This window comes from Hipposideros armiger, unplaced genomic scaffold (assembly GCF_001890085.2).
Source record: "Hipposideros armiger isolate ML-2016 unplaced genomic scaffold, ASM189008v1 scaffold_443, whole genome shotgun sequence".
Taxonomy (NCBI): Eukaryota; Metazoa; Chordata; class Mammalia; order Chiroptera; family Hipposideridae; genus Hipposideros; species Hipposideros armiger.
The window spans coordinates 126735-148661 of NW_017731793.1; the positions used below are offsets into that span (position 1 = coordinate 126735).

The following is a 21927-nucleotide window of genomic DNA, read 5'->3' on the forward strand; positions in this document are numbered from 1 at the left end:
GGCCCTGTCCACGGGGTTTTCCCATGGTTAGTCATTTATTCATCAGAAACTGACCAAGCCCCCAGTATGTGCAGGGCTCCTGTGAGGGGGATCTGGACACAAATGACCTCGCCCACCACGCCCTTCAGAGCTGGGGAAGTCGGGCATCGTGCTGTCCACAGCAGAGGAGTGTCCAGGAAGCTAGTTCATGGACCTGGGGCACCCAAATGTTGGGCAGCATTTTTAAATTGGTTGGGGGAGCAATTTAAAAATTGGCAGCAAAATGGTGTCACCATCCTGGTGACATAGTGGTGAGTGAAAAACAGTAGGTGGTGTGACAAGCTCAGGCTGGGGGCCAGCAGTAACTTTAGGCAGGTCACTTGACCCCTCCGAGATGTCCACAGAAAACTTCTGATCATGCTGACTGCACGCAAAGTTGTGTGCAAAGCACCAGACACACAAGGGGAGGGCACATAATCCCCTTTGGGATGTGTGTGCCTCAAGCCCAGTGCTCTGGACACAGCAGGAGGGGCCAGCTTGACATGGGGAGGATTCTGAGCTGGGCCTGCAGGTGCCCGAGTGGTCAGATGGAGGGAGAATGTGGAACCACCCACTGGGGTATACCACTTCTGCCTGTACCCCTTCCTACTACCCACCGGTGACACCAGCTCAGTCTGCCCCTCCCCTAACTCTAGACCCATGTTCCTGCAACCCACTGGGCACCCCCACCCCCAGGCCAGGACCGTGCTTCTCAAACCACTGTGGGGAAGCCTAGTTCTCTTTTTTCCTAATTTTTAATCAGTCACAGACCTATACCTTTATAAAATGCAGTGAGAATGAATTACTAGAAGACCCACACTGGACCGTCATAGCAATGTGAAATTGCTGTAGAAATGAATAGGTGCTCCCTCTCTCTTCCCGTACTTACTTCGTCACAGACCAACACTGACCTAGTAAAAACCAGGTGCTTGGTAAATTTCTTTTTTTAACTTGAATTCATTGTTCTACCTTCATAGCACCTGTAGGTGTCTGCATCCCTCAGGGAGTAGTTTGCAGGTAGTTTTTATACTGAAGCATCCGGCGGAGGCAGATACATTGTTCATTTTTCCTCAACAAAAGTGAAGGTTTAATGAAACCTTTCCTGAGGCATTTCGGGTACAATAAACTTGTGAACGGTAATCACCTGCTGATGCTGCAGTCCTGGCACTCCAGAACTCTGTCATCTGAAGATGTGCCCAAGAGCCCAGTGGTTTGCAGGGGAGACAGGGATCCCTCACAGGTTTGTTCCAGGCCGAGTGCCTCTGACTCGTCCTCAGCTTTCTCGTAGACTGCTGACCCTGGGGCTGTCCCTCCTACACGCTGACGTGGTTCCTAACGCAACCATCCGCAACGTGCTCCGTGAGAAGATCTACTCGACCGCCTTTGACTACTTCAGGTACTCCCCACGCTGTGCCGTGCATGGCATCCAGTGGCAGCCCAGCACCAGACAGCATCCCTGGTTGTCCCAGACCCCCAGAAGTCACCCACAGGAGGAAACGGTTTGCCTGGTTTATGCCACCAACTTCATTCAGCAACCCTGATGCCCCTGGATTTGAATGTCCTCAGTCTTGTGCTGTATTTCCGTGTGTGTACTTAGCTAGCCTCCCTATGAGATGAATGACAAATTCAGTTCAATTGAGTTAAGAGATTAAGTGCCTCCATTTAGCTTTCCAATTAATGTGAATGGTTATTGCATGAAGAATTGCAAATACATGCCTCTTGGGACTTTGCCAGTGTAGGTGGTCGTGTTGTATGGAGAAAGCTGCAGTTGCACCATCTGCCACAAGCATGCCATTCAGCCAAGCTCTGGAGACGTTGCTGAGATTAGTGGTGGGGGTGGTCATGAGAGGGCTCTAAAATCATCACTTTACCATATGGGTTAATGAGATAGTTGTTGCTGATGATGAGCTCTGGGCTAACCTCTTATCACTAAGAGACCACTGGTGTCGCCCTCACTGCTTTATAATATGCTGCCTTCTAGTCCCTGACTCTAGGCACTCAACTCTTGTTCTCTTGTGGTTGTTTGAAGTTGTCCCCCGAAGTTCCCTACTCAAGGAGAAAAGAGGCTGCGTGAAGACATAAGCATAATGATTAAATTTTGGACTGCCATGTTCTCAGATAAGAAGTACCTGACCGCCAGCCAGCTTGTTCCCCCAGGTAACGGTTGTTCTGAGCAATGCAGGTGCTCACAGTGGTGGGGCCAAGGCATGGAATGGGGGAGTGGTGCGGGCAGCAGTGTGCAGTGGTTAGTGCTGAAGGAGCCGGCTCAGAAGAGCAGTTAAGGCCCAGCTGTGCCCTGGCCTTGATCTTGGCCATGCTGCACAGTCAACAGAGGCCCAATGCCTGCCTGACCCCCACCTCTCCAGCCCCAGCTGAGGGGCACAAGTGAGCACATGAGGCTCTGAGCAGGTGCCTCTCAGTGTAACTTCTTCCGGTGCCGGCTCAGTTCACAAGCACCCACTGCACATCTATCAGGCTGTATTGGTAGGAGACAATCAAATCAACAGGCAATTTAAACAGGGAGGGATCGTGGGCACACCCCTTGAGGACGGGCACTTGGCCCACTGGAGTTGGGGAGCCAGGGATAGTTTTCTGGAAGAGGTGACATTTGAGCTGAGTCTCTAAGGATGAATAGGAGCTAGCCAGGATGGACGGAGGGTAAGGAAAAGGGCTGAAGAGGGGTCAAGTAGCAAACCTCCAAAGGAAACCATATTCTTGTTCCTCTAAGCATGGAGCTGATTACACACTACAAATGAGAGATGAGGAGCCAGGTTTCTGCAGCCAAGCCTCCACCTGATAACCTGACTGCCGGGAAAAGGAACGAAAAATGAAAAAGCAGGCACAGTGATTTCCTAAGTCAGCTTCCTGGCTCCACTTAGAATAGGGCCCTTAGAAACAGCCCGTATCATCTGCCCCCATGGGTCCTCAAATTACTACTGTATTAAAGGAATAGAATCCTGGAGATCAGATAACTGCAGTCATTTATCAAGATGATTACCATATTTGTTTTATTCTATTTTAAAGCCAGGAGGACTATAATAAATTTTAGTAAGCTTCCCATCTAGAAGAAAGAACTTCTCACATGTCTGGGTTAGTTCCGCAAAGTCATCATCGGCCGTGTCTCCCCCTTCTGTCCCTCCACTGATTGCTTTATCGCTGGTGAAAATCCAGCTACCTCATTCTAGAAGCAACAATGTGTTTGCCCACAGATAACCAAGACACCCGGAGCAATCTGGACATAGCAGTCGGCTCTCGCCAACAGGCCACGCAAGGCTGGATAAACACATACCCCCTGTCCAGCGGCATGTCAACCATCTCCAAGAAGTCAGGTCGGTTGAAGGTTCACTGACAGGTCCCTAAGGTGTGAGTCACCTCTTGAGGCTCAGACGGTGGACACAGTGCTGAAACACAGCTTTCCCTGGGTTCTCAAATCGAAGGGCAAGCCAGTGACCTCCAAGGAACATGTGTGGCTGCTCTTTCCTCCCCAGGCATGTCCAAGAAAACCAACCGGGGCTCCCAGCTGCACAAGTACTACATGAAGCGCAGAACACTGCTGCTGTCCCTCCTGGTAAGGCATCGCCCGCCACTTGCCCGCTGCCTGTCATGCACCCACAGCACCGGGGAGGGCACGTGGGTGCATGCAGAAGGCGCATCAGCATCTGTCTCATCTCGTCAGGCCACTGAGATTGAGCGTCTCATCACCTGGTACAACCCACTGTCAGCCCCAGAGCTGGAGCTGGACCAGACTGGGGAGAACAGCGTGGCCAACTGGAGATCCAAGTACATCACTCTGAGTGAGAAGCAGTGGAAAGATAATGTGAACCTCGCCTGGAGCATCTCTCCTTACCTGGCCGTGCAGCTGCCAGCCAGGTGGGCCCAGGTCACACCTGCCTGCCGGGGGCCTTGCCAGAGGTTCAGTGTAAGGTGGCCTGTGTGTGACTGTCAGGGACAGTCAGGAAAGTGATCTTAGCAGGCTGGTCCTCTGCCCTGGACGTTCACCCAGAGTTTTTGTGCTGTAGTCACACAGCACAGACTCCTGCCTGAGGTGCCCCAGCATCTTGGAGCTCAAGGAGGTCACATCAGCACATTCAGGACCCCAGTCTCATTCGAGGAGGAAAGAAAGTATGTGGAGGCTGCCACTCCAGGGAGGCGGCCTGGGGAGTGTTTGGGTTTGTTTCTGGAAGTCGTCTTTCAGTGGCAGGCTACTCGGAGGAGACAGCCAGCAGCTGAGTGTACTTAAACTCTCCCATGGAAGCTCTTACAGGGGCAGAACTCTGAGATCGATCGAGTGGCCGAGAAGGACTTCTCAGGCCCTTGTGTTGAGTCCCACCAGAGGGATCACATTCACCCCGTGTGAATGTGTGCAGGAGTGAACCTTTCTTGCCCAGCAGCCCACAGTTGCCTGCTGACAGCTTCCTCCTTCTGGTTCTAATTCAGTCAGTCCTCCGGCTCAGCCTGACAGTGTTTGTGGAAAGTCTACCTTGTGTTAGTCTGGGAGGCAACACTTTAAATCTTACACCTGCCCTTCTACCTGCTAAGGTGCCTTCTGGCCCCCGAGCTGCCACTCCATGGATGGGCCACTTTAGGGGCCAGGGCAAGGGGGTGTTCTGAAGGCAAGGACTGTAAAGGAAGGCGTCCTTTGAATGGTGAAGTAGGATAATTCCTATTCAAGATGTAGTAGTTCCGGCCTTTTGTCATAGCCGATCATAATGCTGTGTATCATAAGCACCTGTGTTCAGAGTTACCCATGTGTCAGTAGTGTAGTGTGTTTAGGTATCACTTGGCATTGATCTGCATCCCTCCAGCTCCCCCTCTGCCAGTGAGGCCGCCCCACTCATACCCTCTCTGTGGCTGTAGGTTTAAGAACACAGAAGCCATTGGCAATGAAGTGACCCGACTGGTTCGGTTGGACCCTGGAGCCGTTAGTGACATCCCGGAAGCTATCAAGGTAGCGTAGTGCATGCTGAGGCCTAGGTTCAAAATGCACAAAAATAGAACGGACTCCAGAAATGCCTGGAAACTAGAAATGTGACAAAAACCTGGTGACCTCAGTGGTATAATGATTTTTCTAATTTCCTGTGTTTTCTACCCCTTATATGAAGCATTTATTGTTTACAACAGAAAAACGTTGAATGTGTTTCACCCTAGTTGAAATTACACTGTTTTACATAATTGTTAGAAGCCTCTTCCCATGTTGTTTTAAATGCTTTACAACCGTCACTTCTGGGGGTCATCCATGTGATGTGGGATGGGGCCAGGTATTTCCAGAGAGGCCGTGGGGACGGCCTGAGACAGACCATCTCCATGCTTTCCTTCCTAGTTCCTAGTCACCTGGCACACCATCGACGCCGACGCGCCCGAGCTCAGCCACGTGCTGTGCTGGGCACCCGCCGACCCACCCACGGGCCTCTCCTACTTCTCTAGCATGTACCCGCCCCATCCTCTCACGGCACAGTACGGGGTGAAGGTCCTGCGGTCCTTCCCACCGGTAAGTCCCGTTCTGCTGGAGCTGGTCTCAAGGGGACTACCCAGCACTGTTTAGATGGAGAGATGAAAAATAGGTTTTATCTCAAACCTGGATAGAGGACCAATTAAACGTTGGCCCATCTTAGCACATGTCTTCATTCCCCATTTCTGTTCAGAGAGTCAAAGAAGATAGATTGAGTTCTAATTCAGATGTGTTTACTAGTTGTATTTCTTTTTAAAACTTAATTAAAAAAGGAAGTTGACTTGAGTTTGGCGCCAGTCGTGGCCATGCAGGCTCATCACCTAGCAACCCCACGTGACAGGCACAGTGACAAGTTCAATAGAATGTTCCAGAGTCTGAATTACTGTGGCTCCAACCCACAGGTCTGCTGTAACCTCACCTCAGTCCTTGTCCCCAAGCAGGCCCCCAGTAGTAAATACAGATGGACCCTTCCCTCTCTCCTTGTAGGCATGGGAGCCTTTTGCGTTTTGTTCCTTTTGCTTTTTCTCACCAATCATTTGGCCATTTCCCTCACTGTCTTCTGGGCTCTCCCAGGTTCTTAGTTTTGCCATGGTCTGCAACGAGGATAGTGACAGCATGGCCAGTTCCAGGTTGGGGGGAGGGCAGGGATGGAAACCTGGGGCATCCATCCATGTTGAGGTGTTCACCTTTCCTAGGGGTAAGGAATTGTCCTCTCTGGGGTCATGGTCACTTCTCCTCCTTCTTTGCAGGATGCCATCCTGTTCTATATCCCCCAGATTGTGCAGGCCCTCAGGTATGACAAGGTAAGGCTGTACCTATACATGTTGTCCCTCTCTTCACTCAGAGCTGTGTGGGCACTGGGACGGGGGCCCTTGACAAGGACTCGTGCTGCCCTGCCCTCATGCCCAGTCTGGTAAGCAGGCATGTCTCCAGCCTGACCTGGGGATCGCAGGCTGTGCTGAGCCTCAGGATCAGGACCACCAGCCTGTGACCACGGTCCCCAAACTCCTCTCACACACACCCCTGCCATGGTTGTCACCGGTGCCCATAGCCAGGAAGCCCCTGCTCACCCCAACTCACACTGAGGCCCAGTCTCGCTCTGCAGAGTAAGCAGATTCTGGAAGTATTCCCAGCCACTTGCTCAAGTTGGGCAGCCTGACCACTCATTGGATGGGGGTCTTGACAAGTCCCCTAACTTCCTGATTCCAGCTCCCTGTTCTCTTTAGTGGGAAGTGGTAAGAAGGATTAGATGAGATGATGTATGTATTAGTTTGCAAGGGCTGCCATAGCAAAGCACCACAGCCGGAGGGGAGGAGGGGTGGTCTGAAACAACAGAAATGTATTTTCTCACAGTTCTGGAGGCTGAAAGTCTGAGATTGAGGTGTCAGCAGGGTTGTTTCTTCTGAGGCCTCTCTCCTTGCCTTGTAGAAGGCTGTCTTCTCCCTGTGTCCCCACGTGCTCATCCCTCTGTGTGTCTCTTCTCATAAGGACACCAGTCAGATTAGACTAGGGCCCACCCTAATGGCCTCATTTTAATTTAATCACATCTTTAAAGGCCCATTTCCAAATATAGTCACATTGTGAGGCACTGGGAGGGTAGGACTTCAAAATATGAGTTTGGGGGGATACAGTCCAGCCCGTAATAGTGTACACGTACATAAGGTGCCTAGCATAGGACCTGGTGCAGAAAACACCCGTCAGGATGACCACAACCCAGAGCACATGTTTCCGTGCCTGAGGGCAGCGCCACCTGTCACGCTCATGTCTGAGTGCAGCAGCAGCGCCTGCCTCTGCCCCCCACTGCCCTGTGCCAGCCTCATTCCCCACTTGATCCTGGCTGAGCCCTGTGGTGCCAGCCCACCTATGGGCTGCCTCCTGCCACTCCAGTCTCCATAGCAGCTGTTAACGCTGTGCCCGGGTGTCCCAGGGCTGGCTTCTTCCCCATGGATTGGCAAGATGCTTCATCTCAGTCCATAGACAACAGTGCTTCTAGAATCACAGCCAACTTCTCTTGATAGACTGGGTCTTGCCCTAGCTAGGTAGCTGCCAAAAGCCTTCCAGCTCTGAGCAGGTGATTCTGACACCCTGTCGGGCCACATTCACTAAGCCAGGGCCTTTACACTGGACCCAGCACTGGGTACTCTTCTGATGCACCTTTTCTCCAGGTAGTGCCTCCCTTTCCCCTCTCTCTCCTCCAGTGTGTTTGCTTCCATATGGGCTGAACAGAAAGGCCTACTCCAGAGGAGGAGGGGGCAAGAGTGGGCACCAAGGGTTTCCACCTGAACGCTGGGTGGTGGTCACCAGAGAACACAGCGCCCCCTGGGTGGACGGTGTGCTTAGCATGCTTGGCAGGGGAGGACAAGTGGGCTGTGGATAGCGTGTAGTGGCTGGCATGTGGAGATGAGGGTGGGCTTCGGTTTGTTTTATTAGCTATTACTTTACATAAGCTGCTTTTCAAAAATTCCTGATTTTTTTCTTTATTCCTTTTTTCTATTTCTCAATAATGAGTTAATTTTTTAGAATTATTCAAAAATAACCAATGAGGTATTCTTTTTTTCTCCCAAATATCATAAATACATTGATTTTGACATGTTTGATGTGCACCAGTCCACTACAGTTATTTTTATATTAGTTCCAGGTGTACAAAACAATGTAATAGTTAGACATTTACACTCCTCACAAAGTAATAACCACCCCCCCAATCTACTATTCTTCTGACATTGTATATAGCTGTTACAGTTCCATCGATTCTATTCTCTATGCTGTACTCCACATCCTGTGACTATATATATTAAATTATAGTTGACATATATTATTATTCAGCTTCAGCTTCAGGTGTACAGCGCAGTGGTCAGGCATCTACACCATCCATGAAGTGGACTCCCTATTAAGACAAGTGTCCACCGGATACCCTACCAAATCTTTACAACATTGCTGGTTATATTCCCCAAACTGTCTTCTGTATCCCCGTGGCAATCTTGTGGTTACCAATTTGTGCTTTCTAACCCGCTCACCTTCTCTCTCATCCCCCACTACAGTTATTTTTGAGGCCCATCTTTTTGACGACTGGGAACTCCTGATGGTCTACTACTAGTCTTTGATCTTTATTTAGTCTTTGAAAGCCTCTTTGCTTTTCAGAATGATAAGATATTCTAGGCTCTTCTTATTCTTTCCCTGCCTCAGACCTGGAATCACCAATTTCCCAAGGTCCTCGGGTTCACTTTATGAGAAATAAAATTGTGACACTGTCATCTAATGCCGAGCATGCTCACGGCCATTGGATTGTCTTTGTTTCTGGGCCTTTCCAGTAGATAGAGCTTTTATAAAAAAAAGAAAAACAACATCATGAGATTATACTGATATTTCCAATTAAAATGTAGGATTACAGAGTTTTTTTACTTTATTTGATTTTGTATTTGAATCTTTTAACACTAAACATATTGGTTCCTAACAACATTAACATACTACTTTGCTTTATCCTACTATGTATTTAATAGTTTCAAAATAACAATACCATTATTATTACTCACAATATGATTATTGAAAGCTGGATCAGATTTTTTTCCTTTTGTCCTTGGTGTATTTTCCATTAGGGACATACAGTCAGATTACTCTTATTTTAAAGTCACATCCAATGATTTTTCTCTGGGTGGTTAAACCAACTCAGGACTCAGCTAGCTTCATTGGTCTTTCTTCTTGCTTTCCATTTTTAGGCATTTCTTTGTTAAATCAAGCTTGAGGGGATACAAATGTATATATGTATTTGCTTATACTTTTTATATTTTTTTAAAAAAAGAAGAAGAAACCAAAACTAATAAAAATGGCCAGAGAGGGAACAAACAGGATGGAAGTGACTGTGCTTAGTAAATTTTGACTTTGGAACTATGTCACTCTATACATAATTATATAGCAAACATACATACTCATTCCTTGTACTTGACAACAGCAGAAATGGGTGAGAAAGTTGTGATTCTTAGAATTCAGGGGAAGGAAAGGAACGGAGGAAACAAAAGCTGACTTGTGCCGTATTGCAGACCCCACCACCGGGGCCCCCATCCACCCCATTGGGCAGCTAGCCAGCACTTGGCCTGGCTCCTAGGCTGGACGCAGCACAGACCCAGAAGAGCTTGCTCATGTAGCCGGAAACCACTAGGCCTCACTGCTCACCAGGTCTTCAAGCATTGGATGTCAGCTCCTGCTCTGGGTTAGAAAGAGTCTATCTTGGGAAAGAGGGGCTCCCAGCTTGGGCTGATGGTGACCTTGCTGTTCTACAGATGGGCTATGTGCGGGAGTATATTCTGTGGGCAGCATCCAAATCCCAGCTTCTGGCACACCAGTTTATCTGGAATATGAAAACAAATATCTATCTAGATGAAGAGGGGCACCAGAAAGACCGTGAGTATTTTTCATCTTCCCTCAAATCTTACCCACCCCATCTTGAACACCTTCTGCATCTGCCCAGACCCTTCCTGGGCCTTCAGGACCCTCCATAACCTGTGCTGCCCCAGGCTGTAGTTCCCTCTGCTTCCCATCGTTTGGTGGAAACACTTCATCTTTAACACATAGTGGGAGCAATAGCCCCTGTCACAAAGCCTTTTCTAGCCCACCCTGCAGATGCCCTGCCTACCCCATGCCCCTGCTGGCCCCATCCTGCAGCTCCCCAGGAACATGTGAGACCCACCTGCTCCAGCTGAGCGCCTTCTCCCAAGTTGTGGCCCCTCTGCTTAACCCAGTGCCGTTCTCAGAGATGTCTTAATCATCCTCACACCCTTAAAAACTACTGCGACCCTCAAAGAGCTTTGGTTTATGTGGGCTTTCGCTGTCCATAATAACTAACAGAGCAGACCCATGAGAGCATGGCCATGAGTCCCCAGTGACCATTAGCACCCTTGGCCCCACTGCTTGCGCACAGCCCACAAACGTCAACATGCTGAGGAAGGCAAACAACAACCTTTTGGTGTATTTGACCGTGGGGTCCACTGAGAGGGCCCCAGGGATTCCCGATGTCTGCAGACTACACTCTGAGGACAGCTGGTCTGGGTGCTGGGGAGTACCCGGACTGCATGACCGGCAAACATGGCACCATTCCTCTAGAGCAGCGGTTCTCAACCTGTGGGTCACGACCCCTTTGGGGGTCGAAGTACCCTTTTACAGGGGTCGCCTAAGACCATCAGAAAACACATATTTTCGATGGTCTTAGGAACCGAGACATCGCTTCTCTATCCGTCTCCATGCTTCAAGACAAAATTTCATTTATTTGTAATTAGAAATAAATATTTCACAATATATAATTACATATTGTTTTTGTAATTAATCACTATGCTTTAATTATGTTCCATTTGTAACAATGAAAATACATCCTGCATATCAGATATTTACATTACAATTCATAACAGCAAAATTACAGTTATAGAGTAGCAACGAAATAATTTTATGGTTGGGGGTCACCACAACATGAACTGTATTAAAGGGTCACGTCATTAGGAAGGTTGAGACCCACTGCTCTAGAGCCTTGCTGTGGCTCAGCCACAGGCTCACCTTCTGGGTTTCTCTGTCAGCCGACATTGGTGACCTCCTGGAGGAGTTAGTGGAGGAGATCACAGGCTCCTTGTCAGGCCCGGCCAAGGACTTCTATCAGCGGGAATTTGATTTCTTTAACAAGATCACCAACGTATCAGCCATCATCAAGTAAGTAGCATGCCTCCAGTCCCAGCTCATGGGATTTGCCTGGGCAGTGCTAATGAACAGCCCGGGGGTGGGAATCTCCGCTCTCTTGAAAGGATAGCAAAAGCATGGCCATGCGAACGTCAGAAAACATAGTTGCATTCTGGATATTGTCCCAGAGTTTGAGGCCACTCTGCTCTCTGCGCGTTCTGAAGGAGCCTGGTAAGTGGTATTAGGAAAACCAGGCTCCTTTGTACATCTATCATTTCATTGATTCCACTCTCGATGAGGAATACGGGGCAGGAATTGCCATGCTCATAAGGGAATTTGGCCTGGCAGGGCCTCCAGGAGTCGATAGAGCTCGGAAGAGACAAATTGAGGGGCAGTCAGACAGGCAGGGGCCCTGGGCTGTCCCCCAGAAATCCCAGAGACCAGCTCCTGTAGGAGATACAGCATTTCTGTCTTGTTTCTCAGGCCCTACCCTAAAGGAGACGAGAGAAAGAAGGCTTGTCTGTCGGCTCTGTCTGAAGTGAAAGTGCAGCCTGGTGAGCAGGTGGCCTCAGGAGGCGAAGGAAACAAGCCTCTTCCTTTGGTCAGGCAGGGAGTGGGAGCGGGCGTGGAGACCAGCGGTGGGGCTGGCCCCATATGCATTTGGGCCCTTTCTTTGACTTACTCTATTGAGCTCCCCAACCTGCCCAGCACGGACAAGGGCTCAGCTTCTCAGAGAAGGCTTGCCATCCACGCGGGTCCTCCATTTCAATATTCATCAGCAAACCTCCAGCTCCCCACAGACCATGCTGCCAGGGCTTGTCCTGGAGGCACTGGGGAGCCAGCCAGGGCTCTTAGAGCAGAGGAGTAGGGATTGCATGTGAGAGAGACTGGGGCTGGCGGGTAAAGGAGGGTGAGAGGGAGGGGAGGAGACTATGTGGTCCTGCTTTGTCCCTCCTTCCCCTGGTAGGACAGCTCAACTGCAGCCCACAGCAAGGCCTTACTTTGCTCCCCAGGAGACCCAGTCATTACTAATTCAGGGCCCCTCCTTGAAGCCCAGGCTCTGGAACTCTCCCGCCCAGGCTCTGGAACTCTCCCATCTCCCCAGGGGCTCAGGGAGCCCAGTCCCCAGGGAAATTGCCACTTCCTTGTCCAAGAATGGCCTTTGTCTTGTCCTCCTACTTAACACGTGTGCTGAGAGTGGGGAGCTACATGCAGTGGGCTGAATCCAAGAACAGAGTGTGTACAGGTGAGCAGAGCAGGGCAGGAAGCTCCTGCCTATGTCCTATGAGAATGGGCAGCCCTGTGCCAGCACTGGACGGCCATGGGGTCCCTAGGCGCAGCATGCTTGGTATGTAAGCTGAGGGCTCAGTGTGTCCTCTTGGAGAAGTGTCTCCTGGGAGGTGGTGGCTTCTTTGTTAGATATCAGGAAGGATCCAGGGAGAGATCACAGAACCAGGGAGGACGGACCCTTCATGGCCACGGAATAAGAAGTCATCAGGGCCATAGAGGAGGACCTAGAGGTCCCCGTACGCCGCCCTGTCTGCAGGGTGGACTCAGCAAGGAGATTCAGTGTTGAAGATGGGTTGTGTCTTTGCCATCATCATACTTGGGCTCCCTGTGACTTGCCCTCTGTCCCTGCACAGGCTGCTACTTGCCCAGCAACCCTGAGGCCATCGTGCTGGACATCGACTACAAGTCGGGGACACCCATGCAGAGGTGAGAGGTCACCCTTCCCTTGGCCACTCCTATGCGGGCTTCCTGTTTGCTGTATCACTTGTGCCACATTCTTTCTGTTGTTTTTCAGTGCTGCAAAAGCTCCGTATCTGGCAAAATTTAAGGTGAAACGATGTGGAGTTAGTGAACTTGAAAAAGAAGGTCAGTGGAGAATTTCCGATGTAATTTGGGATCTAAGTGTCTCCCCTTGCTGAGGCCAGTTTCTTGTGGCGTTTTAGTTTGTTACCAGCTCCCCATGAGGGTTGATGGCCATCCATCCACTCTCAATGTGACCCCTCATTTGGGGACAGCACAGAGCTTGTGTGCAGTGACAGAAATCCCTGAAGGTTGGCTACCAAGTCAGTCCAGGAGGTATCTTCTCGAAACATAGTGGCCAGGGCTTTGGGGGTGGGGGGGGGGCGGGGGTACTCATTTGCTCAGGCTACAGTGGAAATGACCCACAGACTAGGTGGCTTCAACAACAGAAATTGATTCTTTCATAGTTCTAAACACCAGAAGTGCAACATCAGTGTGTTGGCAGGGCCATGCTCCCTGCAAAGGCTCTAGGGAGGGATCCTTCCTGGCCTCTCTGGTTTCTGGCGGTTGCTCGCAGTCATTGGCATTCCTTGACATGTAGCTGCATTGCTCCAACCACTGCCTGTGTCCTCACCTGGCCTCCTCCCTGTGTGCTGTGTCCAAATTCCCCCCTCTAATAATGGGCCCATCCTAATCCATTGTAGTCTCTTTAACTTGACTACATGTGCAAAGGCCCTATTTCCAAATAATGTCACATTCTGCAGTTTCAGGTAGGCATGAATTTGGGGGGTTTGCGAGTCAACCGAGTATAGGGGTGTGGCCCCGGGTGCGGTGACATGGTTTCCATGGCCTTAATCTGTACCTTGGCTTCCGAGTCCTTCCAGGCACCCCAGGGTGCAGACGGACACACTTTCTGCCTTCAGCTCACAATACCCATCACCGACCCTGGGCACACCTGGATCCTCACTTGCAATGAAAAGGGGGCTTTATCTTTAGTTCCATTTAAGTCTAAGTGTTCTTAGGAAAAGCCCCTGGGCACTCTGACTCCACCCACTGACCCCAGGCATTTGCTGAGCCCTTGTTGGCCTCCTCAGGGCTTCACAGTAACAATTCCCAAGGTTCCTGGGCCTCTTCCAGGTTCACCCCAACACCCTCAGAGGGCCTCTCACTGCCCTTGGGCTAATAGGCAGCCTCCATCCACTACACGCAGGTCTGCGATGCCGCTCGGACTCTGAGGACCAGTGTGGTGCACAGGAGGCCGAAGGCCAGAAGATTTCCTGGCAGGCAGCCATCTTCAAAGTGGGAGATGACTGCCGACAGGTAGGGGGCCCGGCCACGGTCAGGCTGGTGGAGGTGGGCCTGCCTCTTCAGGGCTCTGGGTGAGCCTCGTGGTCGAACCCCACACACACAAACACGAATCTTCGCTTCCCCCATTGGGTTCAGGTGCCACAGAGGAAATTGGGTCTTTCTGCCAAACCCTGTGGCCTCTCCAGGGCCCCCTCATGCCGTGCACCCACTAGCCACCCAGAAGAAGCCTGGGGGGGTGGGTGCCCCTTACTCTCATGCCCCCACCAGGCAACACAGCTTCATGCTCACTCCAGCGCCTGGTGTTCCCAGGGGCCTGAGCTCAGTCCAGTGGGCAGTGAGGCCAGGCCCTCCAGACTCCTTCTCGCCTCGGCTTCCCTCCCTGGGCAGGCTGCCTAGGGGTTGTATGAACAGGAGGAGGCCAGCTGCCCACCCCGCATCTCCTCGGTTCCCAGGACATGCTGGCCTTGCAGATCATCGACCTCTTCAAAAACATCTTCCAGCTAGTCGGCCTAGACCTCTTTGTCTTCCCCTACCGCGTGGTGGCCACAGCCCCCGGGGTAAGTTCCCTGCAGGAGCCCAGGCGGCTGCCCCTCAGGCCTCGGCCCACAGCGGTCAGCCTCAGGCTTGGCACTCGGCCTTCTTCCTAGTGTGGGGTGATCGAGTGCATCCCCGACTGCACCTCTCGGGACCAGCTGGGCCGCCAGACGGACTTCGGCATGTACGACTACTTCACGCGCCAGTATGGGGATGAGTCCACCCTGGCCTTCCAGCAGGTGACCAGTAGGGGCCCCCAGACCGGGCTTGTTTGTGTTCCCCATCCCACCCCACAGCACCCTGCCTGTCCCTTCCTGATTTTCTGAGTCCTACATTTGGAGGTAAAACCAGGGCACCCCATAACCTTCCTTGGGATTCAAAGGAACCTCAAGATGGACTCCCCAGGAGAATGCTAATTCATGGGTATGGGGGGAAGGGATTACTGCCCCTGCACCAGGGGCCCAGGCACCGAGCCAGGAGGGCACCCAGAGTCCTAGGAGGTGCAGCCCTCAGGGCCATCGTAAGCAACTGACTGTCTCCACACAGGCGCGCTACAACTTCATCCGCAGCATGGCCGCCTACAGCCTTCTGCTGTTCCTGCTGCAGATCAAGGACAGACACAACGGCAACATCATGCTGGACAAGAAGGGCCATATCATCCACATCGGTCAGCGGCCCAGCCCAGCGCCGCCCTTCTCCTCCCCCTTCACCCCGGGAGCCCAGGGCATCCTGCAGAGGAGGAGGAGTGGTGGGGCCCCCAGCCAGGAAGGGTCAGGGTCCAGGTTCAAGTCCAGTTTTGAGGCCTGAGCTGTTGGCCACCAGGCAGGTGCGGGAGGCAAGAGGAGCAGCCGCAGCCATGGGACTCGGAGCTCTGGGGTCAGAAACGAGAGCCAAGCCCGTTCAGCCGCAGCCCCGGCCTGTCTCTGCTCTGCCCTGGCTCCCCAACTCCTCTCTCTCCTCTCCTCTGCCTGCTGCTCTCCTGGCGTCCCTAAGAAAACAGAGCCTGTGGCCAGCTCCTCGGGTGTGCAGAGCTGGTGGCTCCAAGCCCTGGTTAAAGCACCCCACATCTCTGCCCTGGCATCTGATCCCGTCCCAAATGGCTTTTTGGGGTTTTGCAGACTTTGGCTTCATGTTTGAAAGCTCACCGGGTGGCAACCTTGGCTGGGAACCGGACATCAAGCTGACAGACGAGATGGTGATGATCATGGGAGGCAAGATGGAGGCCACGCCCTTCAAGTGGTTCATGGAGATGTGTGTCCGTGGCTACCTGGCCGTGCGGTGAGCCCTAGGGAGGAGGCAGGGCAGCCCAGCAACAGTCCTGGGTGCCACTTGTTCAGTGGGGCCAACCCCTCAAAGGTCCCATGGAGCCTTCTCAGACCTCTTTATAGATGCAGGGACTGAGGTTCAGAGAGCAAGAAAGGTGCTGCAGGCCACCTGGGCCCAGGTGTGCCTGGGTCGTGCCTTCTTGTCGCCTCTGTCTGCCCACCTGTGCCAGTGCCTTCTCCTGTCCTGGGCATAAGTTCAGCCATGTCCTGGGTTTGGCTTCACTTGCCAGTGCGTAGGGCTCCCTCTCTAAGCACCGCATTCACCCTTTCACCCAATCTAAGCACCCCACCCCCAGGCTGCATGCCAGAGATTCATGTCCTGGTTTTAGACTGTCATGTAGCCAAGGCCACACAGCAGTATGTTGTGACACTTGGACTCCAACCTGGAGTCTTGTCAGAGCCTGCATCATGCCTGCTCAGTGCCCACCCACCCCACAACAAGAGGAGGGTCAGGGCATCTTTGTGCGTTAGTCCACACTTCCTCAGCTGGGCACAGAAACCAAGGCGGAGGCCTCAGGTCGGAGGACCAAGGGGGGCCAGCTCAGTCTGCTCAGAGGTGTATGAGCAGCCCCAGCCTGTGCTGCAGGGTCTGCCCTGATAGGACACAAAAGGCAGCAGAGATATGGGGGTACCCAGCATGTGAGCACAGGCCATGAGCAACTGTCAAGCAGCAGTCAGGCTGCAGGGCTGTGGACAGGACCACCCAGCGCGCCAACATCTGTCCACCTCCCTCCCTGCCTTTCCCCAGGCCCTACATGGATGCGGTCGTCTCTCTGGTCACCCTCATGTTGGACACAGGCCTGCCCTGCTTCCGTGGCCAGACAATCAAGCTCTTGAAGTAGGTCCTGGGCAGACGTACAAGCCATTTGGGGGGCAGTTGTCCACCAAGATGGGAGCCTGTTGAGGGGGGGTAACTGTGATCCTTATCAAGGCTGAGGACTCTGCTTGGAACCCCAGAGCAGTGTTGCAGGGTGAGACGTTGCCACCAGACTGCTTCTGCCAGCATCAGCTGAGGACATAACTGAGAAACCCCTTTCTTTCTTAAGGTTGCAGGGCCATCCCTGAGCATCGGGGCCACAGCGGCTTAGCCCACATGCTAGTCCTTCCCCACCCATGGGGCCACTGAGCCCAGGAGGTGCTGGGGAAGGGAACAGAGCCCTCTAAGCCAGCTGGGAACAGTGTCCCCACAAGGCCAGGTCTGGCCCTCACATCATTATCCCTAGAGGGAACATTCCCAGGGCCTGACCCTCAGCTGAACAAATCCCCACAAATGCAAAGTTCAGTCTATGGGCAAGGGCAAGATACATCCCTCAGGGAGGGCGGCCTGGACGGAACAACTCTGGCAACAGCAGCGCTGACGCAGCCTCTCCCCCAGGCACAGGTTCAACCCCAATATGACCGAGCGAGAGGCTGCGAATTTCATCATGAAGGTCATTCAGAGCTGCTTCCTCAGCAACAGGTGAGTCATTCCCTCCTGCATCACCCACCACACCCTGGTGCTCTCTGGGCATCTGTGTGGAGCCATACCTGGGCTGGGCAACAAGGAAGCTCATGTCCTAGGAGACTCAGTCCTGCATGCCCTGAAGGTAACTTTCTCAGGGAGACAGGGTGCTGTTTTAGAACGTGCTGGGGAAACACCTGCAAGAGGCCTGAAGGCCGGCCTGTGAGGCCAAGGGAGCCAGGAGCAAAAGGCCCAAGGGAGGCGTGCACGGCCCAGTAGGGCTGGGAGAGGAGCAGTGGCAGGAAGGGGCGGGGTGGGGATGGGCCAGTTAGCCGTTGCTGTGATGGACAGTGGAGCCGCGAGAAGAGGTGGGTTTGGATTCTGAAGGCAGAGCCCCAGGCTTCTCTCACGGGCTCCCGGGTAGTGTGAGTCAGAGATGGTATCAAGGTTTCTGGGCCAAACAACTGGGGGGATGTGATTCCAGCAGATGGGTGAGGGGAGCCACCTACATACGTGAGGCTGGCCAAGGCCCACGAGAGGTGTAGAGACTGTGGGAGTATGAGAGGAAGACCGAGAAGCAGTCCCAGGTAGGGCCCTAGCAAGAGCAGAAAAAAGCTGGGTAGGTGCGGCCTGGGCTGTGACAACACGGCAGCGCCAGTGGTTTTGCTGACAAGGGAGCAGAGAAACAGGAGGTAGCTTGGGTTGGGTGTGGGAACCATGACATCTGTGAGTCAGCAAGGGGTTTGGAAGGCAGTACGAGGAAGGTTTCCTCTGATGTTTGTTTTTTTGGTGAATTAAGACAGGTAGCTGAGCAGGGCCTCACTCGTTTGGATGCCACACTCCAGGCCAAGGGGCTGGAGTGGTACCTGGTACAGGCAGCTGCTACAGACGGACTCCTGGGTCCATTGCCTGGGCCCCGAGACCAAGGGCAGGCTTTTGGCTGAGGAAGGGCCTTTCACTTAAGCACACATTTCGGGCCCATTGAGTGTGAGGTGGCCTAAGAGAAGGCCAGGCAGGAGATAGGGGCAGAATGGGGATCACATGGCCATGGCCACTAGTGGGGGAAGGAATGTCCCAGGCAGAGTGGGGGCTAGTGGAAAGGCCGGCGGGTCTTTGATTTTGCATTCGCACCTCCAGGGAAGAGAGTAGTGGGTACTCCCAAGTGCAGCTGTCAGGGTGAAGCAGACGTGCAGGGCTTGGAGAGGCGAGAGGCCCCAGACTGGCATAGGCTCCTTACAGCCTCCGTTCGCTCTCCGCCTTCCAGGAGCCGGACCTACGACATGATCCAGTACTATCAGAACGACATCCCCTACTGAGGATGACGTCAGACCACCAGCTGTCGTGGGCGCCTCACCCAAGCTGTCCGCAATCATAGAACCATGCGAGCACTTCCCTGTCCCTCCGCTGTGCGAGGTCAAAGGGGGTGAACTGTTAGCGGCATTTCATCGAATGGAGTTATTTTTATAGGACAAAAGCAGCGCACCCCTGCAGAGCCTGGCCACCTTAAGTGTGGCCCACATGTGGCATGTAAGACTGAAACGACAATCATCTGATGGTACTGTCTCTGCATGGGTGTGAATACTTTGCACTGAACACATTCCCTACCTGTATTATTTCATAGGTACATGAAGTATTTTCTCATGTATAAAAAACATTATATTCAACGTAAGATTTAACCAACATAAAGAAAATAACCAACAAAAGTGCTGTGTTGAACTTGAATATCAGGTTTATTGTGGAGGCTCAAGCACACATTCAGCTGAGGGCTGATTCCTGGATGTGCTGGAAAAAGAGTAGGGCAGTGTTTCCAGAGTCCTGAGACAAGAGGCGTGCTAAGGGTGGGCCAGCTGCAGAGCCTGCACTCACAGGCCTTCCAGGGACCCTCCCAGCTAGGCCTGGCCACCCTGTAGGGGGAAGTTAGGCAGTGTGTATGCCGAAGGGGTCAGGGCTCATGATTATGAGCTTCAGGAAGAGGACACCACAGGCAGATTTCCCTAACTGCTCTCACTCGCTCCCGAACTCTCTGCTGAGGGCTCCAGTGCAGGCCGCTTGGCTGTGCTGTCCACGATTCTCCTCAGTGCAGGCATCACTCAGTGTCCTGCTTCTGCTTCAGTCTTTTCCTGTTTCCTCTCGTTCATGTTCAACTGCTCTGCTCTGGGACTTCAAAATCTTTGTGCCACTTACCTCCAGCAGCAGCCATCTACTCCCACCCACTATGACCCTCTTAATTATTTTAAGCAGATAGGAAGACCCGGAACTAAAATATATATATATATATAGAACACCTAGAAATAAGTCACTGAAATTAAAAATGCAAAAGATCAGCTAAACAGCAGATAAGATGTAAGTGAAGAGAAAACCAACCAATGAAAGACAACAGTGTAATTACCGTGCCCAAAAGTCCAGGAACTGCCTTGATGTGAGTATCTGCAAAACCCATCATGCTTAAAGGTGAAATATTGAAAGCTTTGCCTCCTAGATAAAGAAGAATGTGGTATATACATGGACCTGCTTTACTTCTCTTCAGCATTCAATACTGAAGGCCCTAGCCAGTCCAGTCAGACCATGAAAAGAAATGGTTTAAGAATCTAGAAAAGAGAAATAAAACTTAGCAATGGCATTTGTATACATAAAAATTCCAAATAATCTTTGATATGTAATCAAGGTTACAGGATACAGGTCAATACCATATTTCCCCATGTATAAGACGCACCCTTTTTCGGAAAATTTGGGATCTAAAAACTGGGTGTGCCTTATACAGTGTTGTAGATTTTCTTACTTGCATTTCCCGCAAGTGATGAGTTGTATGAATTTTATGATGAATAAAACTTGAGTTCAATTACTTTATGTAATACATTTTTTTCAAATTTCGGGCCCCGAAATTAAGGTGGGTCTTATACATGGGAGCGTCTTATACATGGGGAAACATAGTATATAAAAGTCATTTGTGTGTGTGTGTGTTTTACAACAAAAAAGAAATTGAAATTAAACAATACCATTTACAACTGGATAGCAAAATGTCAAATACCAAGGAATAAATCTAATGATTCTCAAGAAATATTGAAAACTACAAATGTTGAAATATCTAAAAAATAGAGTAACATATTCATGGATTGGAAGACTCAACATTATACAGATGTTTGTTCTCAAATTGATCTGTAGTTTCATGGTAAAAGCCCATCAAAATTCCAGAAAGTTGTGCAGCAGAAATTGGCAAGTCTAAAATTTATATTGACTGTGGACGTCAAAATATAGCCCTTTTCATCTTGAAGACCAAACCTAGATATCAAGACTTATCCTGAAGCTACAGTAGTTAAGACAATGTGGCTTACCGGTGCCAGGAAAGACAGACAATGGAAGAGATGAAATCCAGGATCCTAACCCATAAACATAGAGATATGCAGGGCAGTAGGGGAGAGACGGGCTTTTCAATAATGGTATTGCATCAACTGGATATCAGTATAGAAAAAAATTAATCTTGACCACCTACCTCATATCTGACATAAAAATCACTTCTAGGTGGACTAGAGTTGTGTGTTAAAGGTAAACTTTAAAGACTTTTAGAAAAAAAATACAGAAGAGAATGTCTTGCTGAACTCAGGACACAGATTTCTTAAACAGAACCAAGAAAGTAATAATCATAAAGGGAAAAAATTAATTTGGACTATGTGAAAGGCATGCCACAGACCTGGGAAGATATTTGCAGTATAGTTCATACACTTTTCTGTGTTAAAGAAAAAAATTATTAAGGTGTAATTTTTTTCAACATAAAGCCAACAACATGGATCTGAACATCTAAGGAAGAAATAATGCCAATGTTACTCTTTTTCAGAAAATAGAGGAGAGGACACTTTCTGATTCATTTTTAAGGAGGGCAGCATAGCCCTGACATTAAAACAAGATGAGGACTTTCCAAAAAGTAAAATTATAGAACAATTTCCTCTCAGGACATAGATACAAAAAAATATTTAATAAAATATTAGCAAATTGAACACAGTGTATAAAAAGGGCCATCATGACCAAGAACATGCCTTATCTCAGTAGTCCAAGGTTGGCTTAACATTCAAGAAGCAATCAGTGTAATTCACATTAACAGACTACAAAAGGAACACCATATGATCATTTCAATAGGTACAGGAAATGCAACGCCAATCCATAATAAAAACAGCAAACTAGAAATAGGAAACTTCTTCAATCTGATAAAGGTCATCTAAGAAAACTCACAGCTAATATCTTATTGATGAAATACTAAAGACGTTCCCCTTAAGATCAGGAGTAAGACAGGAGTGCTTGTTACCACCACTTCTAATCAGCATTGTACAGGGGTGCCAGCAATAAGGCCAGCACTAGGGAGAAGAGAAACTGTCCCGCTTCACAGACAAAAGTGTCTGTAGAATCCTGAAGAATGTACAGAAAAGTGCAAATAACAAATAAGGGAGTTCAATTAT

The 21927-nt window shown here is 50.7% G+C and overlaps 1 protein-coding gene across 1 annotated transcript in view; it reads left to right on the forward strand.

Annotated features, from left to right (window-relative positions):
- PI4KA (phosphatidylinositol 4-kinase alpha) overlaps positions 1–19182 on the forward strand; it is a 120792-nt gene extending 101610 nt beyond the window's left edge. The window contains exons 33-53 of the mRNA XM_019665394.1: positions 1307–1414; positions 2048–2175; positions 3228–3347; positions 3507–3586; positions 3695–3888; positions 4876–4966; positions 5339–5506; positions 6217–6270; positions 9742–9862; positions 11026–11155; positions 11606–11676; positions 12766–12838; positions 12927–12997; positions 14082–14191; positions 14632–14736; positions 14827–14952; positions 15260–15380; positions 15832–15991; positions 16787–16876; positions 17414–17497; positions 18744–19182. Coding sequence (XP_019520939.1) covers positions 1307–1414; positions 2048–2175; positions 3228–3347; positions 3507–3586; positions 3695–3888; positions 4876–4966; positions 5339–5506; positions 6217–6270; positions 9742–9862; positions 11026–11155; positions 11606–11676; positions 12766–12838; positions 12927–12997; positions 14082–14191; positions 14632–14736; positions 14827–14952; positions 15260–15380; positions 15832–15991; positions 16787–16876; positions 17414–17497; positions 18744–18795 — 2257 coding nt within the window. The 3' untranslated portion in view covers positions 18796–19182. The remainder of the gene's footprint in view (positions 1–1306; positions 1415–2047; positions 2176–3227; positions 3348–3506; positions 3587–3694; positions 3889–4875; positions 4967–5338; positions 5507–6216; positions 6271–9741; positions 9863–11025; positions 11156–11605; positions 11677–12765; positions 12839–12926; positions 12998–14081; positions 14192–14631; positions 14737–14826; positions 14953–15259; positions 15381–15831; positions 15992–16786; positions 16877–17413; positions 17498–18743) is intronic.
- Positions 19183–21927: the final 2745 nt, after the last annotated feature.